Source organism: Petromyzon marinus, chromosome 33 (genome assembly GCF_048934315.1).
Source record: "Petromyzon marinus isolate PM22_M1 ecotype Great Lakes invasive population chromosome 33, UKy_Petmar_22M1.pri1.0, whole genome shotgun sequence".
Taxonomy (NCBI): domain Eukaryota; kingdom Metazoa; phylum Chordata; class Hyperoartia; order Petromyzontiformes; family Petromyzontidae; genus Petromyzon; species Petromyzon marinus.
The window spans coordinates 637145-663193 of NC_133699.1; the positions used below are offsets into that span (position 1 = coordinate 637145).

At 48.9% G+C, this 26049-nt stretch overlaps 1 protein-coding gene across 2 annotated transcripts in view; it reads right to left on the reverse strand.

Annotated features, from left to right (window-relative positions):
• Positions 1–259: 259 nt before the first annotated feature.
• The window catches only part of LOC142929706 (osmosensitive cation channel TMEM63C-like), a 42933-nt gene continuing 17143 nt past the window's right edge, over positions 260–26049 (reverse strand). The window contains exons 9-23 of one of the 2 annotated variants that reach the window (XM_076071421.1): positions 23872–23945; positions 21642–21722; positions 20707–20833; positions 18811–18944; positions 18079–18201; positions 17194–17347; positions 16333–16439; positions 15706–15792; positions 14427–14492; positions 12092–12254; positions 11257–11362; positions 10477–10644; positions 8597–8709; positions 8043–8120; positions 260–7260 (exon numbers count right to left, since the gene is read on the reverse strand). In XM_076071421.1, the coding sequence (XP_075927536.1) occupies positions 6973–7260; positions 8043–8120; positions 8597–8709; positions 10477–10644; positions 11257–11362; positions 12092–12254; positions 14427–14492; positions 15706–15792; positions 16333–16439; positions 17194–17347; positions 18079–18201; positions 18811–18944; positions 20707–20833; positions 21642–21722; positions 23872–23945 (1869 nt within the window). In that variant the 3' untranslated portion in view covers positions 260–6972. Of the gene's footprint in view, positions 7261–8042; positions 8121–8587; positions 8710–10476; positions 10645–11256; positions 11363–12091; positions 12255–14426; positions 14493–15705; positions 15793–16332; positions 16440–17193; positions 17348–18078; positions 18202–18810; positions 18945–20706; positions 20834–21641; positions 21723–23871; positions 23946–26049 lie in introns of both variants that reach the window. The other variant, XM_076071420.1, reaches the window with a different exon arrangement.

Sequence of the window (26049 nt, forward strand, 5' to 3'; positions counted from 1 at the left end):
GTTTAGTACTTTGAGCGTGGGAAAAGCGCCCTATAAATAAAATGCATAATTATTATAGTACTAGGCACTTGTTTAAAGCTGCGTTGCTTCAGTTAACTCAGGCCAGTTCGAGATACTGCTTTCACCGGACTTGGTTCGTTATCAGTAACCAGAAACTGGAGCATGGAGAACACAGCAACTTGTGCTGACAAGTTCCATCTCCCTCTGTAATCACACACACCAATCAATGCTCTGACAAAGTTTTGAATGCAACTCCAAATTAGATTTTGCAAAAGCTTTACCACTTCCAAAAACACAAAACTTGAAACGTCACAATATACCGTAATATGCCTCTAAAACAAGTACAACAAATATAGCAGGTATTTTATACTCTGTGCTGACTTAAACAGCCCACCGTGTACTAGTTTCGCAGAATTGGTGTGGCTTCATCTCAATGCTGACCGCGAATACTTTATACGATAATGTTGTTGTTGCTGTGAATAAATAATGCATCATGTTTACAGGTCAATGACCGTATCACCCAGAATATGCCCGAGCATGTCAGATCTCGGAAGCTTAGGCAGGGCAGAGTCTAGATGGCGTTCGGATGGGTGGCCACGTATGTATGCACACAGCCAACCGTGATCATTTAAGGTGCGGGGAAGGACAGCAAACTAAATACGAAAAGCAGTTCTACAAAAATAACTTTTCAATCTAGATGATTTAAAAGTGCATAGCTCCAGTGGCCTCCTAATATCCGAAGGAAGAGCGTTCCAGACGGCCGCAGAAGCGCAAGGTGACTACGGGACTTTGCCACGCGGTGGGCAGCAACATTCATTTGTGTACCGCACTTCTATGCTCCCAATGCTACAATGACCAGCGTGGTGAGGTATGATCAAATAACCCCCACGAGCCGCACGCGTTTGGGGAGGCCTTCATCCAGCAGTTGATTAACAAAAGGGATGTGCAACGTACTTGTACGGTGTCTATAGAGGCATATTTAAACAAGCATATTCATATAAAAACAACCTTTTACATTCACCAACGGGGGGCCATGCTGTCACAATTTACATCAGCAAAAGAAACTATTATCACTTCCTCCTAAAATGCCAGTCGAAGTAACTTGGCATTTTAAAAGCATCAGTCGTAAATTGACAACTTAAAAAAAAAATATCGCCAAAACACAATTTGTCGTAATATACCAAAGCCCCAGACTTTCAATGTTTCTTACAAGCGAGAGCGTCGGTTTAATCAGCCGGTTGTGACAGCCACTCAATGTTTACTACAAAAACAACAATGCGGTTCTGTGATCAATGTACATTGGATTATGGCTGCATTGCACGAATCCTTGTGTTGTGGTGCGTTTTTAAAATTGTCATTGTGTATATATATAGACACAGATGAACTCTAATAATCCGCCCTCAAATTTTTTTTGGAGGGGGCGACTCAATGCTAATCCGTGATTTTTAGTGGCGGGGATAATTCCTCCTGAAATTCGCCAGACACCGTCAAGGGGACTTTGCTTCACGCGGCAGGCCTGAGGCTTGCCACGTGGATTTGTTTGACAGCTGAATCGCGGTGCTAAAAACCCTCAAACCTGCCAGTATTCCTTTTCCCCAGGACTTTTGCATATTTAGCCGCAGTGTGTCGGGGATTACAGGATTACGAGTGAAACCCCATCAGTATATCACCACGGATTTTTGGAGTTTTGCCGTATATTTCCATTACGGTAATGATTTAAAATGCGATTATTCACGCTGCCAGCTTATTCGACAAGACTGCTATGGCTTGGAGTCGCGATTTTAAACAAATCAATCCCTTTGAGCCGTGGCATTGCGAGTAGCTCCCCCAGTGGCCGAGGAGTTGACGTGAACCGGTTGCATCGACACGTGTTGCAAGCGTTATGAATCGACTGCTACAAGCCGACTCATTGCAGCTCAAATGCAGTCGGGTCGCATGGCAACACGAGTTCAGTCTGGACCTTCATAGCGACAGAAGGCCTTCACTTAGGAACAATCCAATAGGATTATGAGGACTCTAAGATAATGTTTAAGTGCCCCTTCAAGAGATCGAGCTTTCCAAAAGACACCTAAAATGGTGCTTATGCGCATGCTGTTAGCAGACAATAATACCATTTATAATAGGTTTACTTTGGTGTTAAATTGTGTGTCGTAAACCCTCCTCCACCCGACACAGCCATTTAATAAAACTGTCACGTGAATCAAATGGGCCAATTGTATCACTGCTTCAGCACACCAGTGTGTTCGCGAGTAATCTCGGCGCACTAGAGATGAATTCCATCCAGCTTGATGAGGTCGTTATAATACTGCTAATTTATCCAGGCACGCTTCTTTCAGGATGGCCTACATGAGGACGTTTGGCTGTTTTGTTGTTGTCAAATTACCATCACAATTAAAGCCAAATACATTGTAAAACACAAAAAGTTACAGAGTACAGAGCAATGGTGGGCAACCTAGACGAGTCAGTGGGCCACGTGAAGCGGTCCGCACGCTGGACATCACGCATCACCCCAGACACACCGAGACCAGGCCACCACGACGAGGGGCCGCAGGTTGCCCACCGTTGCTACAGAGCAATGACAGTCGTTGAGCAACCGGGCTGTGACTATCTCACAACACTGAGTTAAGTCACGAACGTGAATCTGGAGCCCAGACTCGATCCTACACCTTGAGCCACTCAATCACCGCCGTGAATCGCGCTGTGTCCCCTCTCTGAATACCGTCGACAAGCGCATGGCGCCCACCTCCAGCTCCATGAACCCTCTGCCCAGTAGCATTTGAGCAAAGTCAAAAGATGGCTTGTTAACCCTTTAAAGGAACGTATATTTATTTACAGTGGCACTGTAGCCAACGCTGCTCACACAGATGCAGGCGCCGTGTGAGGCGTAAATCACCTTTGACGCTTACTTACCAACACCGTATTTGGACTTACGGTACCATGTGACTTTACGACGTGTCTTCTAAATACGACTATCTCAAGATGCAGGGATCTATCAAAATGAGCACCATTCACAGTGAGATCTATTTAAGCGACCTTACTGCCAATTCTACTGCAGTGAAGTGACCATTCGTGGGTATTAAATGAATCACGCGCGTGCCATGGGCGTTGTTTTAAACGCTCTACACCAATTTAAATGATGCAATTTTAGTAGATCCCTATGCAAGTGCCTTCGACACGAACACTTGCCACCCACGCCAGCTTCGTGTGGCAGTGATCGCCACGTGGCAGTTTGCATTGGGCACGGAGCACGATAGGGCGTCTCACTGGCACTCACGTGCCCTCTACTCTGCTGGGTTATCCACATCATGTACTCTTCATTATGCACTAAGAGTACAGCCTCTCTCTTATGCTTTTGACTTTCACCTTCTTTGTCGGCACAATATTTCATTGCCCCTACACTTAAACTTGTTTACAAAAGTCAAAGTGTGTCCACGGCGTATTAATACGCATTGGGGAGCGCTCACCTGTGTTTGTGGCCCTGAACCCAACGTGGAAGTTCTACTTGACTATGATTGGAACCACGCTGCCAGTTGACACAGCAGCGACTGTTTTAGTTATATTTCCCCAATTACATTACAACCGCAATATCTGGCATCACGTCAGGAAATGAAGACAATCCAATTTGCAACTCTCACAGTTTGTAGCGTAATTGTCATCTCGTCTTGAGAGCATGGCTCTGGCGTACTTCAACTCTGCACACTTTTACCGGTAAAGAGCGTCCACGGCATGACAATCAAAGTTACATTTTGTTAGCCACAAAGCTGTAACACGTTATGCAAGTACCAAGGCAGTTATAATTATTGGCGATTGCCGACCGAGCTGAGACCGGTCACCGATGCTCCACAACTCGCTCCAGTTTGAGAAGTTGGTTCAAGCGTGGGCGGCTGCAAACCCGGACTCGAGCTCAGTAATGAGTCGTGCAGGCTCAGCGCCTCAACGTGAAGTGACCGACCTTAGCGCCACCCAGCCATCTCACACACAAAGGTCACCGTTCAATTTCCACTGTTGAAGGTGGAAAGCATCAACGAGGCATGGGTACAGGGACGCTAGACTTAGCTGCAGTGCACAATATGGCTTGACAGTTCTAGACCAAAATGTAAATATTGTTTTCGTACAAGTCTGCTTATCATTCCATGGAGATTCGTCTTTCATTTCCACCTATTCTCAAATGGCATTTAAGAAAAAAATAAACTCAATAAAGTCTGCTTTGCCCACAGCACCAAGTATCCGCAGAGACCAAAACATGACTGCCACAACAACACAGGGCCGAGACCTGTTTACGGTTGTGGAATAAACAGGTTATCCCTAATCGGCGGCACAAGTACAGAGGTGTAGGCTGGCACAAGTTTCATATTCACACGTGGAGTTAACGCACAGCAAAGCACACCCACTCGTCTTCAGTACCAAATGGTTGGAGATTACAATGTATCCCGTGTCCACTGCGTTTTTCAAAAGTTTAACCTAAATCGAAAAACAACTTTTATCTATACCTCCAACTATACAATTGTCTTGTTTGTTCGGGTTTCCTTTAATGGGCACTCTTAACACCATCGTAGGTGAATTGTGACCTCTGTATAGTATATAGACCAAACAGTAAATTCATCTGAAATCTTTTCCAAGTGAAACATTGCTGAGTCTACCAAGACTATACGAGTTTCGATGTGTGGCCATTTCATTTTTTGAGCATTTTATGCAGTGAGAAATCAGTGCCTGGAGAAATCGCACGGATACTCGAAGAGAACACCCACACGCCACACACAGGTGCTGTATGATCAAAACCTTGATGTTGTACTGCTTCCTAGGGCACCTCACTGCCCGTGCACATCGTTATGCCAGCGTGGTCCACCAACCCTGCCTCTAGGTGCTGAACTGCAGGTGTGCACCACCACACCTGTAAAATGTCTCACTGGCATGCCTTAGTTCGGTTCACTGAGCTGCCCACCCTAAAAATACTTTTTGTATCGTAAAAAAAACCATTCCAACCCATTACCTTTAAACTCATGGAACATTTTTGCAGAGCATTATGGGTAAAAGCATAACTGTATTCGGTTTCTAAATATAGATTTTATTTGTTAGTCCATCAGACTTTCCAGACCAATATTGTTGCGTAAAACCCGGGCCCCATTGTTTAGAGGCCGTGCTCCTGCCAATAACGTCGAGCAAGTTAGCAGCCTTTGTTTAACAAGCCTGACTGCTGATGAGACCCAGATGGTCAACACCGATCCACAGTTTGCTGGCTTAAGAAAAATCTGCTGGATTATATTGGTCTGGTGAGCTAATAGGCCAATGGACTAAAACATACACGGTAATAACTCGTTTTCACACAATGTGTATTTTCTATAACAAGGTACTTCTTTTAGGGTACACTTTTCGCACAATGCGCAACGCGCCCCATTGTGAAGCGTTTCTGAGCGGTGGACGACGAACTACTTTCTTAAACTACGCGGCTGAGCAGTTTGGGAATTCTGGACAAACGCGCGGAGTGATACGGTACGTAGCGTACCCTCATCTCAGATCTTTGTCCTGGCAAATCACGGAGTGTGCTTATATCGTATCTTGTAAAACCTGCCAAACTTCACCATTAAGTAATTTTTTTATGGGGAAATAGTTTTCGATGAACGCATTTTTCAGGAACGCATCCACGGCGTTAAATGAGGAATTACCATACGTGGAGATAGAACAGGGTTTCGCTCATGAAAAGAGGATACAAACAATAGAAACAAGAATGCAATTTGTGGCTAAAATGTTATGAATATGGCACCGATGTATGTGCCGTTATTCCTGTATGCGATCTGCAGTCATGAAGTAAAACAAAAGCGCCAACCCACACAGCTTCTTCGTAAGGCGGCCACTGGCACGCTCCGACTCATCACTATAGAACTCCATCTGATGCCGGGCACCCACAAAACATAAATAAATATATTCATTATTTGCAGTGCAAGGTGGGGGGCCAGCCTCTGCCAGCACCACGTGACTCTTACCGCCGCCATTTCCTCGAGTTTTTAAGTTTTCTGGGATAGTCTTTCAGAAACGTTAAGTACTTACTCGTTATGTACTTAACGACGCCGCTTTTTATTAGCCGGGATGCAAACATCATCCCTAGCACGGTAGTAAATCTAAGCGCTAGGAGAAACCAGCACAGGCGTAGCCTTTAGAAAATCTTTAAGAGTGTTTCAGAAGCACTCACGCTAGCAGGGTGCTAACATTGACCCGAGCATGTCGCTAAAATGTGGAAATGTCCCAGGTCTGTGGATCGCAGAAACATTCTACAAGAGGCCAAAGAGAGGATTGATGGTGTTGCCATTGGTAGTTGTAGCAGTGGCAAGAAGATTTCTGCCACACAAGCCAACATGAAGTATCAGATGATCCATCACTGTCCCTTCCAGACTTGGTAGACAGGTACACGGACAGGGAAGCTAGCAAGTCTCCCTGCCCCCCAGGGCAGGGTTGTATGTTGCATACTCGGATAGCTCAGAAGGCAATGCTAAAGCTCAAGGCAGGGGCTGAGACTACCGCCTTGGAAGAGTCAAGCGAACAACGTGACGCTCGTCATGGCCTTTGCCACCGACACGGGGGCAATGGCTACCTTTGTAGCGTTACACCTTTAACTACAGAGCTCATCGTCGTATTGGACCAGTTGTATGCCTAAAGATGCAGGAGATAAGACCCTAAACGTTAGCTCGGATAGCAAACGTCCCTAACATAAATGGCGGCAGAGGGGTCACGTGGTGTGGGCGGAGGCTCGTCCCTCTCCGCTAGGGGAGGAGGGGTGTGACCCCACCCGGCACCAAACAATATAAATTAACTTATCGTTACATCTCCTGGGAGGAGCGCTGCACACGATGGGAGTTCTGCCGTGGCAAGCGTCGTAGCGCGTCGGTGGTCGCCCGTAAAACCGGGCCCAGTGCGAGCACCGGAGCCCCGCGTCCAATGAAACGCCACCGTCGAACAACGTCCCGGCGGTGCCGGCAATCAGTCTCCGTCGTAACCGTCGCCGGCGTCGCCGCGGGCGCAGAAGTCGCGCAGCTCTTTGGGGGGCTGCACGTGGTGGGGCGCGTCGTGGGGGTCCGGGTGGGGGTCCGCGGGCCTCGGGGTCGAGGCCGGAGTCGAGGCCGGCGACGGCGTCGTCGGCGCTCCCTCGGGGCTGGGCTGCGCCTCGGAGGGGGAGTTGGGCGCCAGCGATCCGTACGAGTGGCGGCTCGGCGAGTCGGCCAGCGAGAGGTCCAGCGTCGGCTCCCGCAGCACCTCGGCCACAAACAGCTGCTCGCTCGCACGCACGCACCGGACGGTGGTGGGTTTAACGACACATTTATATATTTAAGCGATCAGAGGTGCGTTGGAAGGATAACAAACTAAACACTGATGGATGGTAGGAGGAGGATCAGGAGGAGATGCCGGTGATGGCTAGAGGGTGATGTGTTGACTGTATCCACTGCTTGATAAAGACCTCCCCAAGCTGCCGCTATCTCCGAACTATCCTGCGGTGTAATAGTCCACCAAGGAAATACACCACAGGTAGATTTTATGTATCCGTCTCCTGGGTGGACGTCCTCTCGGCTGAGTTCCCCTCCCTTGGCTGCCACTCCATCGTCATTCTCCACCACCACCAATCGTTGTCCTCTCTAGCAAAGTGCCCACCAGTTTCCTAATGTTTGGGGTGATGTCTTTAAATTGCATTTTATGATCCGTATCATCCACTTCCTGCATCGCAGTGTTACGCTAAAACACGATGAATAACATCTCCCATTTATCCCTGCAAGGCCATGGGAGAACGTGCTGTTTGTGAACCCATTTTAAGGCTGCAATATCACGTGAGTGGGTCGTGTGGCTGTTGCTGCTGCTGCTACTGACACTGGTGTTGATATGCATGCTGTTGTTAGTGCTACTCCTGGCACGGGTGTTGCTCCTCATGCTGCTGCTGCTGCTGCTAAAGGTGGTGTTGATGCTCATGCCGGTGCCGCTGGTGTTGTGATTCGTGTTGCTGGTGCCGGCTGGCGGTGGCGGTGCTCGTGCTGGTCACGTCGCCAGCGCCGGGAACCGACCGGCACGGCTGCGGACGACCGCGAGCTGCCGTCCTCCGCGTCGTCCTCCACTCCCACGGGCGGCTCCACCACCGTCGGCTAAAAAGACAAAGATCCACCGTAATGCCTTTAACAGACCTTTTTGGGAAAATGCTGTTTGCGAGCACCTATGAGGGGGTGGGTGGTCAGCACCACGCCCGGTTGCATTTAACTCCTTAATGGCAACATTTAAATATCACAGCAGGTAGTCATTTGCGGCTGAGTCAACCTTGGAGAAGCCCAGGGCCGGTTCAGACAATCGTCACTGGTGTTGGCCGTTGAGTGGGAATCGAACTTGGTTCTTAGCGCACTAACCACCGTCAGCTGCACGCACGCGCAAACGCACGGGCGTGCGCGCGTCTGACAGAATCGACAATCCATCGGTCGGTCATCAGCGGTGATCCACGGGGCCAGGAGAGGCTGGGTCACCGGACGAGAGGGGAGTGAATACATGTCTGTAGAACTTCTTTCGCACCGTACGCAGCCAACCGTGCTCATCTGAGGTGCGGGAAAGGGCGTGCGCGTACGTGCGTCACCTGGCGCGATCGCAGTAAGCGCTTCAGTGCCTTGTACAGCAGCCAGAGGAGCACGGTGGCACCGGCGAAGCCGAGCACCTCGGTCAGGAACATGGTGATGGGCCTGCGGAGGCCTGGCGGCAGTGGCAGCACACAGAGGGTACGACGTGCAGAGAGGGTTAATTCTGCACAGGCGAACAAGATCATTGTTTTCATACGTATATCAAATCGATACGATTACTAATATGTGTCATTTTATTATATTTCTTAAAAAACATATTAATAAAAGTAGCGGCAGCCCTGACATCCTGCCTGAAAAAAAGTATTGATCCAGAGAGCTCATGGGCTGACAAGACTATAAGGTTATTTACTTGCATGTGCTGAAACAGACTGGTCTGTTTTTTTATTATTTGAATATAACAGGAGTCTTTTTGAGTTGACATTGGTGGCTGGGCAAAAACCAGAAACCAACAACACTTTGAAAACCCAGTTTAATCCAGGATGGCTAATACCCAGATGTGAGCACAGGACCTTGGCAGTGCCAGCCTATTGCTGTGACATGTTGCTGCGAGCAATATCGCACAAACACAACAATCACTGCCGCAATTCCTACAGCAAGCAGTTGATCCTCATCAGAAGGCACTCATATAATCCGACAGTGGAAGTATCATGATGATAACTGATAATGCTCGGGTGGTAGTAAGCAGTGAATCATGACTAGAGGGATCAGACATACTTCAATGAGCAGCGCCAGCTCAATACTGCTGAAATCCTGAACCATCCAGCCACTTCACAACGTGACTTGTCTAAATGCTGGATTAACTAAGATCCTGCGCAAATAAATATGCATCGGATTAAGTAATCAAAATTGATTTTATGGCTCAAGATATATGCTTTGAAACCTTACATGTGAAAATAGATTATTTATGCAACCGATATGAAAATCGCGTGTGAATGCAACACTTCGGCTAACACAGCGAACGTACACATCGGGCAGTGAGAACCGGGCACAGGACAAGGACAATGGCAGAAAAAGGACGAAGAAAACTCTCGATCGATCAGCCACCCCAAATCAAATGGTGACAATTCATAAAATCTCTGAGAGGGGGATGAACCATCCACACCCCTAACCCCACACACCTAACCCCACACACCTAACCCCACACACCTAACCCAACACACCTAACCCCACACACCTAACCCCACACACCTAACCCCACACACCTAACCCCACACACCTAACCCCACACACCTAACCCCACACACCTAACCCCACACACCTAACCCCACACACCTAACCCCACACACCTAACCCCACACACCTAACCCCACACACCTAACCCCACACACCTAACCCCACACACCTAACCCCACACACCTAACCCCACACACCTAACCCCACACACCTAACCCCACACACCTAACCCCACACACTTAACCCCACACACTTAACCCCACACACCTAACCCCACACACCTAACCCCACACACCTAACCCCACACACCTAACCCCACACACCTAACCCCACACACGATTCCCCAGCTCATTTGTTGCTTAGGCTTAAACATCGACCGAAAGACGCAGGAGCCGGGAAGAGAGAGAGAGCGAACGGGAGCTGGGAAGGGGTGGGAGCTGGGAAGGGGTGGGAGCTGGGAAGGGGTGGGAGCTGGCAAGGGGTGGGAGCTGGAAAGGGGTGGGAGCTGGGAAGGGGTGGGAGCTGGGAAGGGTGGGAGGAGGTGGGAGCTGAGAAGGGGTGGGAGCTGCGAAGGGGTGGGAGCTGGGAAGGGGTGGGAGCTGGGAAGGGGTGGGAGCTGGGATGGGGTGGGAGCTGGGAAGGGGTGGGAGCTGGGAAGGGGTGGGAGCTGGGATGGGGTGGGAGCTGGGAAGGGGTGGGAGCTCACCGAGCCTCAGGATCGAGAAGAAGAGGAGCCAGAGGATGCAGAGCAGGGGGGCCATGAGGAGCTGGGTCACCGCTGCCTTGTGGGTCTTCTTCTCCATCTTGGCGGGCAGGTACGTGAAGAAGAGGTTGTAGCGGTCCACGTAATGCTTCAGCACCATGTACAGGAGGCCTGCGGATGGGGGAGATGAAGGTGGCCGGGCCCCGGGGATCATGATCAAAACCACTCGTGCATGAGCCATCTTTATCACACCGGGTGAGAACCCCACTGGCAGCTTGGTGTTGCTTTCGCAAGGCACATTCTGGATATTTATTTTCCCTTTAACAGGAACAATGGGAGTGTGGCGTTACGCAGGAATGGAGACTCGAACGTGCTTTTTGTTTGTGCTGCGTGCCACGTTGGTGAGAACGTACTGTAGCTCACAATCGGAAGGTTGCAAGTTCAGTGTCTGGTGAGAGGCCGATTCAGCCTTTCACACCGCTTCGGGGGAACTCAACAAGGTGGTTGTCTTAAAGCACGACTGGCCCCTGCCACAGGAATGTGGAATTTTGATCACTGGCTTAGGGTTGTAAACGAGAGATGAGCATCACTCCACTCTCATTTTTCTTTCAACAAAATAAAAGTAGTTGCAGACAGCTGTAATGTTTTTGATTTGGGCTACAAGACCAATTACTTGGAGTTCTGTGGGTAAATACTACACGGGGGTCCTGGGAAGGCAAAATGAAAGAAAGCAGCAGTAAACCAAAATGTTTGGTGAGCGGTGGTGGGAGTGCAAAACACTACCGAAGGGCGTGATGATGGGACAGGTGACGCTGTAGGACATGGTGACGGTTATGATGCACATCGTCCACGCGTACTCGAGTCCGTACGGGAACTCGTAGCAGCAGCGCTGTGAACAGGGCCGAAACACGATCACAGACAAAGATCCCCCAAATAGCCTTTAATAGACTGTAGGGGCGAGTGTTGTTCGCGAACACTTACGAAGGCCCGTGTGGCACACATGCATGTAACAGCGCCACTGCGTCCTTGCGCGTGTATGTATGTACATATATTTTGGGAAGCATTTGTATCGCAATTTTCTTCACTACGAACACAGCCACATAGGTTCGACTTCCAGCCATGGGTAACAACAGAGTAAAGCTGTAGCTAAACCTATCTCGGGCCTCCACGAGCTCAACTCACCTGTTGTAGCTACTGCGGCAAGTAGAGCATTAGCGCTGGGCAGACAAAAGCGGCCGACGTGGATCTGGCCACACCACCCTTCGGGTGTGCCATGTCGGCCTAAATAAGTGCTTCACCTGAGGCGGCCGGGTGGCTCGTCAATTGTGTACAGAGCAACTACTGAGTTGCTGGACAGAACGCAGGGAGCCACATGTCAACGTTAAAGCGGCCGCTCAAGTGTAGCGAGCCGACGGTTCTCCAACACGGAGGGTTGCGCTGCTGTGCGAAAGATCCAAACGGATGCTTCGGCTCGTGACACGCCGCCGAGAGGATAGCCGGGAAAAGAGCAGGGGAAAATTATTTCTTTTTTATATTATCAACAACGGCCCTCAAGGCAAGAGTGTGCGTAAGCGGACATGGGGGCTTGTTGGGGGCTCGAGGCCCGTGTGGACATCACCTTGCGCACGTGATGCCGGTGTGCGTCCGAGCGAGCCAGGCACAGGCGCAGACCGTACAGCGCCAGCTCCGGCAGGCGCAGCAGCCGTGCCGCCGAGCCCAGCAGCGCCGCCGTCACCACGTAGTTCACGAAGAACGCGCCGTTGTCTGGCAGAAATACGCACCTGTGCCGGCACGGCGGGGCAATCGTACACGCGCACACACACACCTGTGTGAGTACAGCGGTACAATCACACACACACACACCTGTATGAACACAGTGGTACAATCACACACACACCTGTGTGAGTACAGCGGTACAATCACACACACACACCTGTGTGAGTACAGCGGTACAATCACACACACACACCTGTATGAACACAGTGGTACAATCACACACACACACCTGTATGAACACAGTGGTACAATCACACACACACACCTGTATGAACACAGTGGTACAATCATACACACACCTACCTGTATGAACACAGCGGTACAATCACACACACACCTGTATGAACACAGTGGTACAATCACACACACACCTACCTGTATGAACAGTGGTACAATCACACACACACCTACCTGTATGAACACAGTGGTACAATCACACACACACACACACCTGTGTGAACACAGTGGTACAATCACACACACACATCTGTGTGAACACAGTGGTACAATCACACACACACATCTGTGTGAACACAGTGGTACAATCACACACACACACACCTGTGTGAACACAGTAGTACCATCACACACACACACCTGTATGAACACAGTGGTACAATCACACACACATACACACCTGTATGAACACAGTGGTACAATCACACACACACACCTGTATGAACACAGTGGTACAATCACACACACCTGTATGAACACAGTGGTACAATCACACACACACCTGTATGAACACAGTGGTACAATCACACACACAAACACCTGTATGAACACAGTGGTACAATCACACACACACACCTGTGTGAGTACAGCGGTACAATCACACACACACACCTGTGTGAGTACAGCGGTACAATCACACACACACACACCTGTATGAACACAGTGGTACAATCACACACACACACCTGTATGAACACAGTGGTACAATCATACACACACCTACCTGTATGAACACAGCGGTACAATCACACACACACACCTGTATGAACACAGTGGTACAATCACACACACACCTACCTGTATGAACAGTGGTACAATCACACACACACACACCTGTATGAACACAGTGGTACAATCACACACACACCTGTATGAACACAGTGGTACAATCACACACACAAACACCTGTGTGAACACAGTGGTACAATCACACACACACACATCTGTGTGAACACAGTGGTACAATCACACACACATACATCTGTGTGAACACAGTGGTACAATCACACACACACACACACCCGTGTGAACACAGTAGTACCATCACACACACACACACCTGTATGAACACAGTGGTACAATCACACACACACATCTGTTTGAGTACAGAGGTACAATCACACACACACACACACATATCTGTGTGAACACAGTGGTACAATCACACACACACACCTGTGTGAACACAGTGGTACCATCACACACACCTGTATGAACACAGTGGTACAATCACACACACACACACATCTGTGTGAGTACAGAGGTACAATCAGACACACACACCTGTATGAGTATAGTGGTAAAATCATATACACACGCACGCCTGTATTGTATGTATGTTGAACTTCTTTTGCACCGTACATAGTCAACCGTGCTAATTGGAGGTATTAGCACAGTGGTAGAGAGACAAAGATCCCCGTATAGCATTCACTCTCCTAGGTCGACTCAGCCCCAAGTGAGTAGCTGGTGCGGTGTGTAAACTAGGGAGACAAAGGTGGCCGGGCGTGGTCCTGGCCACCCACCCCCTAGTGTGCCGTGCCAACCCTCATAGGTGCTACTCGCGAAGAGCTCTTAACTCAACCGTCTATACAGGCTGCACGGGGGGACACTTTTGTTTATGGGCACCGTGATGGCGAGATGTGAACTCCCTCACCTGGTACGCAGGAGGTCGTAAGTTCGATCCTGACCATGACGCCTATATATTTGGAGTGTGCGTGTCTCTCTGCCCGTGGTCGTGTGGATTCTTCTCCGGGTCCTCCGGTTTTTCCCACCACATTTAGAAATATGTGTTTGGCTGATATACATTTCCACATGATAAGCCACTTCGTTGAGTTATCATTTGTGGCCAGGTGACTTCTGAAAGAGAACTATATAGCTCAGTGGACCTTACCTGGCAAGATAAAAATACATCGTTGTTTTAGTTCTGAGACAGCACTCACTCGAAGCGGATGGTGCCAGACTTGAGCAGGTCCTTGTCAAACAGCCAGCGGAAGAACACGTCAAAACTGTGACATAAAACCACAACATACATGTGTAGAGGACGCATACAGCACAACATGCACGTGTAGCGTACGCACAAAGCACACGGCTGGAGAGGGCGATGCAAACTAAAACAATGCCGCATGAGTGAAAGAGTGTCAATGTTTGTGACACGGGTACGGCGAGGATTCGCCCAGGGCAGTAAGGTTGTGCCAATAGGAAGCAGGGCAGCAAGTATGTGTAGTGCACGACTTAGGAGACGATATTTGTATTCGCTAGCCTATGACACAACACGAGCCGTCTAGCATTGGTGGCGCCGACTGAGACAGCTAACAGGCTGTCTAGCAGCGCAATGTCGAGCGAAGACTGCAGCGACGATGGCGACGAGACAACAGCGACGGCGAGACGATCCAATCCCAAATCCTACCGGCGCGGCCTGGCTCCGCCCTGGCCGCGCCTCCCTTCTCGAACCCACTAGCAGGTTCCAGGGGCTTCCAGATGGGGTCTTCCGTGACCCTTGCCCCAGTTCCTCCGCCCCGCCGACACACAGCCGTGCATATGCTCACCGGCGTGTGTACTGTTTGTACACCACTGTTGCCGCTGCTGGTCACCAGCCGGCGCTATTACACTACATATGTGCTGCGCAGATAAATGACTCAATCTCTGTTCTGTATCTCTACAGAAACTATTCATATCCTTGGTTCTATTCTGTAAAGTCACGTGACTTTACCGAAAGAACCAAGAATATGGATGCCTGCAGTCACAAAAGCTTTAGATCAAAATCTACATAAACTGTTCATATTTTAAATTGTCGGCCTCGTGTCCTTCTATACTGATGTTAACCAAATAGCATCGCTTTAAGCAAGGAGACTTTGCAGAGGTTTTGACCTTCTGGGTTTCATCAGCAGCATTAGGGTTTATAAACAAATAACCACGGGTTTGGCTGATGTTGCTGGTAAGAGCACTCCCTGTCAGCAAAAAGCCAAATGTTGCATGGAGCTCTTTCAGCACTGCTGTGCAGGATTACGAGTAATACTGTAAGAGGGTATCTTTGAATAAATTATCACGTTTAACATTAATTTTGAAGGAAAATATTTTGAGACAAATATTCCTTATAATTTATATGAGAATATACAGAATGGATGCAGTCTCAGTTGTTGACAGAGTCTTGACACTCAATGAGGCTTCCCTTTGAAGAATACAGAAACATCCGCCAATGAGCCATTTGTAGGAGCGTACCTGGACAGGCCCAGCGATGGCAGAATGAGCACCATGAAGACGAGGAAAGTGTAAGTCTTGTGCATCAGAAACTGGTTTGTGGCTGACCTGCAAGTAAACGTGAGTGGCGCGTGAACGTACAATCAGTGGAAAAACCTTCAAAGACGGGAAGACAAAATGTTGCGAATTCAAATCGAGCGAAGGTGGCTCTCAGCAGTGGTCAGCGGTTTGCCATCAGCTGCAGAAGCTGCGTGCGGAGAGATTCCACACGCAGCTCACAGGCGTGTCTTAAGATCCAGCTTAGAGCCTTGGCGATCAGCCCATTAAGTCGACAAAGAAGTCATTGACGACAATTTTTGGGTGGTCATATACTCGCGCTCATTTAAAGTTGGTGGCAGCACCCATATCGTGCTCCCTGAAGGTGGGAATCCTCCAACAAGCTTCGCCCAGTGTGACACAGCTGATGATCCCGGCGCATCACCTCCCGTCCAGTGGCACACGTGGGAACAGTTCAATTGGTTTTACAACTATTCTCGTATAATCTCATTAGTCGAACGATCGAACTGATAATCGGTAGAAGTCATTGATTATGTAAATAATTGGAGAGCCCAGCTCTCCGACGCCAATAAATAATAATACGGAGCGTACTTAGTCCAGTGTGCTTCATAGGTAGTGGACTGGTAGACGATGAAGGGAAGTGTGGCTGAAAATATCCACAGCAGAATGGACGGGAAGAACTGGCTGATGAGAGGGTTCTGTAACGGAAAGACGGAAACGTAAACAGCAATGGAGGATTCTCATTGAGCTGCGTTTAAACACAGAGCGTATCTCAAGGAGCAGTGGCAACACACAGAAGAAACATTCGGCAAGGGAAAGAAATTGGAAAGGGACAACAATGAAAGTCAGAACAGAATTTTAAATGCTGCAGTAGAAACAAGAGATGATTACCTAAAGGGGTATTGGAGCCCTTGAAAAACAAACGAGTTGCAAATCTCACGGAGAGAACCACTTGACACATCACCGAGCATTCATCCCCCATTCTACAATCGGTAAACGCATTATCTTCCATAGCCTAACTGAAATGTTTGCATTCATAATTTGGATTTATATAACACCTTTAATACAATCAACATCTCTAGACACTGCACGGGAACAACTGCATACATCAGGTTGTGCCGACGAAACATCAAGTACCGGCAAAACTTGGCAATGACCGGGCAACCACAACAGAGATAACATTTCATTGGGTAAAAATTGGATAAACTGTGAAAACCAAAACATGCAATCTGGCCGCCCATATAATATAGAACAAGTGGGAACCTATTTAGCATATATCCACAATAACATACAATCCATACTTTTGTTTTATCCGGGCCATCGCATTCTGCCAATACCCCTGGATAATGGAGCATTGACTGAACATATATCTGTGCGTATGCATTCAAGCTCGCACACGTGACATCACGAAACGACCGTGGCTGAGTGCAGAGTCTCTGCGCCCGTCCTCACGTTGAGGTCCTCCACAGTGCGCGTGACGTTCCACTTGTCCATGCTGCTGATGATGATCGAGGGCGTCGTCAGGAAGAAGATGAGCACAAACAGGGGGACGTTGATGAGGAAGAAGCGGAGCCACCAGACCCAACCCTGCACCGACAGGTTATCCCTGCACGCTCGCGTGCACACACGGGTCAGGGTGCCGGTTTAGATTTTTGTGTCCGTCCGTCGCTCCGTCCGTCTGTGTGCTTATCCGTCCATTCGTGTGGCCGTCCGTCTGTCTATTGGTGCGTGCGACTGACCGTCCGTCCGTTGGGTTGTCGATGTGTTCATCCATAAATCCATCCATTTGTGTGTCTGTCCATATGGCCATTCGTGAGTGTTTATCCATCCATCCCTTGGTGCATGTGTCTGTCAGTCCGTCAGTTCGTCTGTGTGTATGTGCATCTGTCCATTGGCGCATGTGTCCATCTGCTCTTGCGTGTGTCCGACGGAATGTGTGACTCACTATCAGATGATTTGCGGTGCCTGTCAATGTGTCCTTCCATCTGTCTGTATGTATATCTGTCTGTTCATCTATGCACTTGGCCGTATATCCTTGGGGCGCCACGGTGGTGAGATATTAACTACCTCGCCAGGTATGCAGGAGGTCGTGGGTTCGATCCCGACCCTGACGCCTGTAAATTTGGAGTTTGCATGTTCTCCCCATGGTTGTGTGGATTTTTCTCCAGGTCCGGGTTTTCCCTCCACATTTAGAAACATGCGTTTTGAGTATTTGGCTTCTATATATTTCCACAATAAAAAATAGTTTAAGTCGAATGGTTTGTGCCAATACATGTCTGCGTGTGTGCCCATGCATGCGTCCGTTCATTTGCGTGTCTGAGCGTCTGTGAGTCTCACCAGCAGATGGTCTGCGGAGCGGGCGCGTAGCTCACATGCCAGCGAGACGAGCGGAGAGAGTCGCTCACCCGGGAGCGCGTGGGTCGACGCAGACAGCGGCACAAGCCGTATTCGCGCAGGATGCTGCCAAGAACGGGGCCAGGCGCAGCGTGAAAATCATTACCACGGCACTCGCATTATACCGGGTGTGGCGAAAATCAGGAATCGTGCGTCCGTACGGTAAACCGTAACAGATGCTCAAACTGCGCACCATTTTACTTGGGACATTTTGCACAGGATGCTTGAACATTTCACAACACGTCCGCTTTGATCTTAGCGCACTCAGCTCGTATGTTTGCCCTTGGTTGTCTCACGTCTGTGGAGCGGCCGGCTTATAAGACTGATTTCAAATGCTTGCAGAGGAAGATCCTCGCGAGAGGCAACTCCTCTCTTCTCGGCTAAATTTTGTGCACATCCCTCCACACAACAACACAAAAGGCGCCGTCCCGACATCTCTGCGTTCATGAATTTTTCCGCACCCTGTACGGGCCGAGATCTTCGTTTCAAACACACGGGACGGGAGGCAGTTGGGCGACCGAGCCGGTGGCTTTATTTTTATATCCCAGTTGCTGAGCACGGGGCCCAGTGGCGCCCAAGATGCCGAGAGGCCAGCAACAAACGGCGGCACTGAAGCCGCTATCGACCCGACAAGGTCACACGAGGTCATGAAGAACTTGTACAAAAAAGACGCACGCCTGGGTCATGCACGCGTCCTGGAAGGTGGCGAAGGCCATGCCCAGCGGCTTGGTGAGCACCCTCATCTTCTCGTTCTCGCACTCGTCCGTGAGCGCCTCCTCGCGCTCGCTGTGGTACTGGACGCCGTCCACCTGTGCCGGCGGGCGGCCGGGGGCCAAGCGGGGACGCGTGACGGCAGGGGAGGAGGTTTGTTAGTCGGACTGGCGGGGAGGGGGGTTATTGAACATCTACTGAGGTTGCAGAGAGGCATGTGAAAAAGACAAACACAAAGATTCCGGGTATAGCCTTTAAACAAGCTGTTGTTGAAAGTGCTGTTAGTGAGCACCTGTGAAGGCAGGCACAGCACACGAAGGGCGTGCGTGAACAACACCACGCCCGGCCACCTTTGTCTCCCAAGTGCTGATGGCTACACATTACACTAGGTGCTTATTTTAGGTTGAATCGACCTAAGGGAGGCCCATGACCGGTTCAAATCATCATCATTGGTGTTGGCCCTGAGCATAAATCGAACTCGGGTCGCCGAGTTTGTAGTGCGGTGCGTTAACCGCTGCACCACCGCTCCCCAAACACACACGCACGCACAATACATACACGCACGCAATGCACACGCAATGCACACACGCACACAATGCACACAATGTACACACAAAAACAAAGAACAAAGATCCCCCGTATAGCCTTAACAGACTGTAGGGGCAAGTGCTGTTAGCGAGGAGCACCTATGAAGGACGGAACGGTACACGAGGGGGTGGGTGGCCAGCAACCACGCCCGACCGCCTTTGTCTCCCCAGTGGCGATGTTTACACACCGCACCAGGTACTCATTTCAGGCTAAGTCGACCTAGGGGAGGCCCAGGACCGGTTCAGATAATCGTCACTGGTGTTGGCCGTGAGCGGGAATCGAACCCGGGTCGCTAGATTCATAGCGCAGCACGCTAACCGCTACACTACCGCTCTCCACACACAATGCACTGACACGCACACAATGCACACACACGCACACACGCGCACACTATGCACACACAATGGACTGACACGCACAAAATGCACACACAATGTACACACAATGCACTGACACACACACACAATGCACACGCAATGCACACACAATGTACACACAATGCACACACAATGCACACATACACACATAATGCACACACAATGCACTTACACGCACACAATGCACACACACGCACACAATACACAAAGTGTACACAATGCACACACACGCACACAATGCACACACACGCATACAATACACACACACGCACACAATACACAAAGTGTACACAATGCACACACACGCACACAATGCACACACACGCATACAATACACACACAATGCACACACAATGCATACACACACGCACACAATGCACACGCACACAATACACACAAAGTGTACACACAATGCACACACACGCACACAATGCACACACACAATGCACACACACATGCACACAATGCACACACACACGCACACAATGCACACACACACAATGCACACACACACACATAATGCACACAATGCACACACGCACAATGCACACAATGCACACACACACGCACACAATGCACACAATGCACACGCACACACAATGCACACACACACACAATGCACACACACACAATGCACACACACAATGCACACACACAATGCACACACACACGCACACAATGCACACAATGCACACACACACAATGCACACACACACACACAATGCACACACACACACAATGCACACACACACACAATGCACACAATGCACACACACAATGCACACAATGCACACACACACACAATGCACACACACAATGCACGCACACAATGCACACACACACAATGCACACACACAATACACACAATGCACACACACAATGCACATACGCCGACCTTCCGACAGATGCCGCAGACGTCGCACAGGCGGAGGCAGCCCTGGGCGCGGACTCGCACCATGACGGGTGCCCGCTCCTTCTTGGACATGGCCAGGCAGTAGAGTCGGCCCTGCATGGCTCGCCGCCTGGCACAGGGACGCACGCCGGCTCTCGTCACTTTGCGTGATTGCACTGAACCCACGCAGCACCCTCCACATCACGGGAAACCTTTCCTTCATGACGGCCGAACGGGACTTTCAAATGGCCATCCATGGACCACGCATACGCTCACACCGCAGTTGCTTTAGCGACTGCAAAAGGCCCCTTGCTCTGGTTGGCCTCCAAGTTCTGGGCAACCCTTTAAAAACGCTTCAAATTATTTCTATAGGGTAGGAAAAGTATTCTTACAAGTTGTGTTCATATTGGACCACATGTATGAGAGTTCGAGCGCTCCCCTCCATTCACGGATAGATGGACGGACGGACAGAGCCAAATCATCAATGCTTTCAACCTCAGTTGTAAAAAGGTAAAAACGTTCAATTCAGCAGGAGGGGCTGACATTCCTGCAATCACTTCCCCCATTATGTTTAACTCCTTAATTAACCTTCCCCTTTATTAGTGATTGATTGTTCCTTGTTCTGCTTTACTGTGTTTTATATATTTGTGATGTTGTTGAACACAAATGCGAGATCTGTGACGCAGGATCACGTTGTGCTCACTGGAGAATATTCTCGTCGTATGTGACCCCATCAACTCACTTATACCGACACATTTGACATTTTTTTATTACGTACAGAAATAAACAAATCTCATCTATTCTTATATCAAAGCATGCACAAATTAATATATGTACAGGTTTTGTTTAACGTTTAATATACAGCAGCACATCGTATTTGTACGGAGATATCAAAATAAGTCGCCACCGTACCAAATGTCAAAAACCACAATGTTTACTTTTTAGTGTCCAGCTTCATGAGTCGTTGAACGTCGTAGCAGAACTGTACCCCCGTCACGGTGCAGCCCGGGTACGCCTCGCTGCGAAACACACGCACGCACCACAGAGACACACGCACGCACCACAGAGACACACGCACGCACCACAGAGACACACGCACGCACCACAGAGACGCACGCACCACAGAGACACACGCACGCACCACAGAGACACACGCACGCACCACAGAGACACACGCACGCACCACAGAGACACACGCACGCACCACAGAGACACACGCACGCACCACAGAGACACACGCACGCACCACAGAGACACACGCACGCACCACAGAGACACACGCACGCACCACAGAGACACACGCACGCACCACAGAGACACACGCACGCACCACAGAGACACACGCACGCACCACAGAGACACACGCACGCACCACAGAGACACACGCACGCACCACAGAGACACACGCACGCACCACAGAGACACACGCACGCACCACAGAGACACACGCACGCACCACAGAGACACACGCACGCACCACAGAGACACACGCACGCACCACAGAGACACACGCACGCACCACAGAGACACACGCACGCACCACAGAGACACACGCACGCACCACAGAGACACACGCACCAGAGACACACGCACGCACCACAGAGACACACGCACGCACCACAGAGACACACGCACGCACCACAGAGACACACGCACGCACCACAGAGACACACGCACGCACCACAGAGACACACGCACGCACCACAGAGACACACGCACGCACCACAGAGACACACGCACGCACCACAGAGACACACGCACGCACCACAGAGACACACGCACCACAGAGACACACGCACGCACCACAGACACACACACGCACCACAGAGACACACGCACACACCACAGAGACACACGCACCACAGAGACACACACACGCACGATGGAGACACACATGATCCCTGTTGAGCCTTATGGACTGTTGACCATTTTTATCATAATCATCAACCACAATTCATTATCAATCCACCACCTGAATTTCCTGAAGCAGTACATTGTGGTTCTTGTCTCAATTCACCGTCAAAACAAATTTGAGTAAATGTAACCGACGGAGATGCACCAGCGACACAAAAATAGACTCATCAGTACAGTATAGTCACCAATGCTCACTGGTGGAGTGATGATTGACGCGGACGAAGGCCTCCTCAATGTCGTCGTGCATTGCGATCTACCTCGCACCTGCACGTCAGCCGATTTCAGCTGATTTGATCGCTCCATATTCTCTTCGGGGTGTTCTCTCCCTTGGCTGCCATTCCCTGGCTAGTCTCGACCACCAGCCATCATCTCCGGAGCACTGTTAGCGAGCAACTTATTCAGGCTTGTGTGGCACACACAAGAGCGGTGTGACCAATTTCTCATACGCATCTGTCTTTCTCAAGTACTGATATTGACCATGCAGTATTAATGCACTTGTTTTTGCTTTAGCCGATATAGGGAAGGGCAAAGGTTAAGTTGTCAGTTGCCAAAGGTGTTATTTGCAGACAAAAATGATCAGTTCAAAGTGATATTTGGACGAGTCCTGGGCCACCCCCACACTGACGCACACTGTCAAGCGCAGCGTAGTGAGGCATGGCCAAACAATCCCCATGACCAACAGGGTGTGTCAAGGCCTTCATCCAGCAGTTGATGGACAACGGACTGTCAATTACTATTTTTTTATTATTTAAACATTTTCAAATACTAAACGACTATAAAAACTATAATTATTTTATGTTACCAGGTAAGGCCCCCTGAGCTATGTAGCTCTTTTTCAGAAGCAATCTGACCACAAATTATAGCTCAACGAAGTGGCTTATCATGTCAAAATGTATAGCAGCCAAATACTCTTAACACACGTTTCTAATTCTGGAGGGATAAACCAGAGGACCCAGAGAATGAACTCCAAATATACAGCAGGCATAAGGGCTGGGATTGAACCCACAACCTCCTGTATACAAAGCGAGATAGTTAACATCTCGCCACCGTGGCACCATCTATATAAATTACATATTCGTGCCCACTGCAACACACAATTAACTATTTTGGAAACAAACCTGGTCTTTAACATCTACCTCTGGGCAGCTGGTAGTGGGCTCAGTGGCTGCAACCACATGGCCACACAGAGTCCTGCCACAAACCATGGTCTGGTACTCAAGCACAGGGACAGTTCCCCGGTACGGTTATACTCACTGGAAGTGTGCGGCCACTATAGCCGAGTTGGTTATTTCTTTCGGTAGTCCAGTGATGAACAAGGTTCTCATCTCCTAGAGGGGAGGAATAGCAACAATACATTAAACATATAATGTCAAGGTTCAGAGGTTATCACGGAAAATTTAGTTGATTGTTACCACACCACACTATTCCTAATTTTCTTCTCATAGACACGAATACTGTTCCAAGGTTTTACACACAAAGTGCTTGCCACAAATGAACCACAATACCTTGCTGATCTCGTCAAGGAGCAAAAACCATCACGCAAACTCCAGTGAACCTCGCAGCGGCTTTTGGCTAACCATCGAACAAAGACGGTCACTGCATTGTGCGCTTTTAGATGCGTTTCTGCAGCTATCTGGAATGCGCTTCCTTCCGATATTAGGAAGCACCTGGAGCTATGCACTTTAATCTAGATTGGAAACTAATTTCTTTAGAACTGCTGTCTGTGTTTAGTCAACGTTCTCTCGCACCTACAATTAGCACGGTTGGCTACGTATACGGCGAAAGACATTAAACATACACACATACAAAGTTGACAGGTGACCAAAAAAAAAATCACAGCATCCCACAACAAACTGGAATGAGGTCTTCCCTTAGTCACTGACCTCTGAGCATCATTCAATTACCAGTCTCACTAACCTGCCCTCCCCCAACCTGCACGTGTCCCACACAATACTGCCTCCACATCGACAAATCCGTAGAGCAGTGTTCTTCATTGTGTCACTCTAAGTCAGTGTTCTTCATTGTGTCACTCTAAGTCAGTGTTCTTCATTGTGTCACTCTAAGTCAGTGTTCTTCATTGTGTCACACTAAGTCAGTGTTCTTCAATGTGTCACTCTAAGTCAGTGTTCTTCAATGTGTCACTCTAAGTCAGCGTTCTTCAATGTGTCACTCTAAGTCAGTGTTCTTCATTGTGTCACTAAGTCAGTGTTCTTCATTGTGTCACTCTAAGTCAGTGTTCTTCATTGTGTCACTAAGTCAGTGTTCTTCATTGTGTCACTCTAAGTCAGTGTTCTTCATTGTGTCACTAAGTGAGTGTTCTTCATTGTGTCACTCTAAGTCAGTGTTCTTTATTGTGTCACTCTAAGTCAGTGTTCTTCATTGTGTCACTCTAAGTCAGTGTTCTTTATTGTGTCACTCTAAGTCAGTGTTCTTCATTGTGTCACTCTAAGTCAGTGTTCTTCATTGTGTCACTAAGTCAGTGTTCTTCATTGTGTCACTCTAAGTCAGTGTTCTTCAATGTGTCACTAAGTCAGTGTTCTTCATTGTGTCACTCTAAGTCAGTGTTCTTCATTGTGTCACTCTAAGTCAGTGTTCTTCAATGTGTCACTAAGTCAGCGTTCTTCATTGTGTCACTCTAAGTCTGTGTTCTTCATTGTGTCACTCTAAGTCAGTGTTCTTCATTGTGTCACTCTAAGTCAGTGTTCTTCATTGTGTCACTCTAAGTCAGTGTTCTTCATTGTGTCACTCTAAGTCAGTGTTCTTCATTGTGTCACTAAGTTAGTGTTCTTCATTGTGTCACTCTAAGTCAGTGTTCTTCATTGTGTCACTAAGTCAGTGTTCTTCAATGTGTCACTCTAAGTCAGTGTTCTTCATTGTGTCACTCTAAGTCAGCGTTCTTCATTGTGTCACTAAGTCAGTGTTCTTCAATGTGTCACTCTAAGTCAGTGTTCTTCAATGTGTCACTAAGTCAGTGTTCTTCATTGTGTCACTCTAAGTCAGTGTTCTTCATTGTGTCACTAAGTCAGCGTTCTTCATTGTGTCACTCTAAGTCAGTGTTCTTCATTGTGTCACTAAGTCAGTGTTCTTCATTGTGTCACTAAGTCAGTGTTCTTCATTGTGTCACTAAGTCAGTGTTCTTCATTGTGTCACTCTAAGTCAGCGTTCTTCATTGTGTCACTAAGTCAGTGTTCTTCATTGTGTCACTCTAAGTCAGTGTTCTTCATTGTGTCACTCTAAGTCAGTGTTCTTCAATGTGTCACTAAGTCAGTGTTCTTCATTGTGTCACTAAGTGTTCTTCATTGTGTCACTAAGTCAGTGTTCTTCATTGTGTCACTCTAAGTCAGTGTTCTTCATTGTGTCACTAAGTCAGTGTTCTTTATTGTGTCACTCTAAGTCAGTGTTCTTCATTGTGTCACTCTAAGTCAGTGTTCT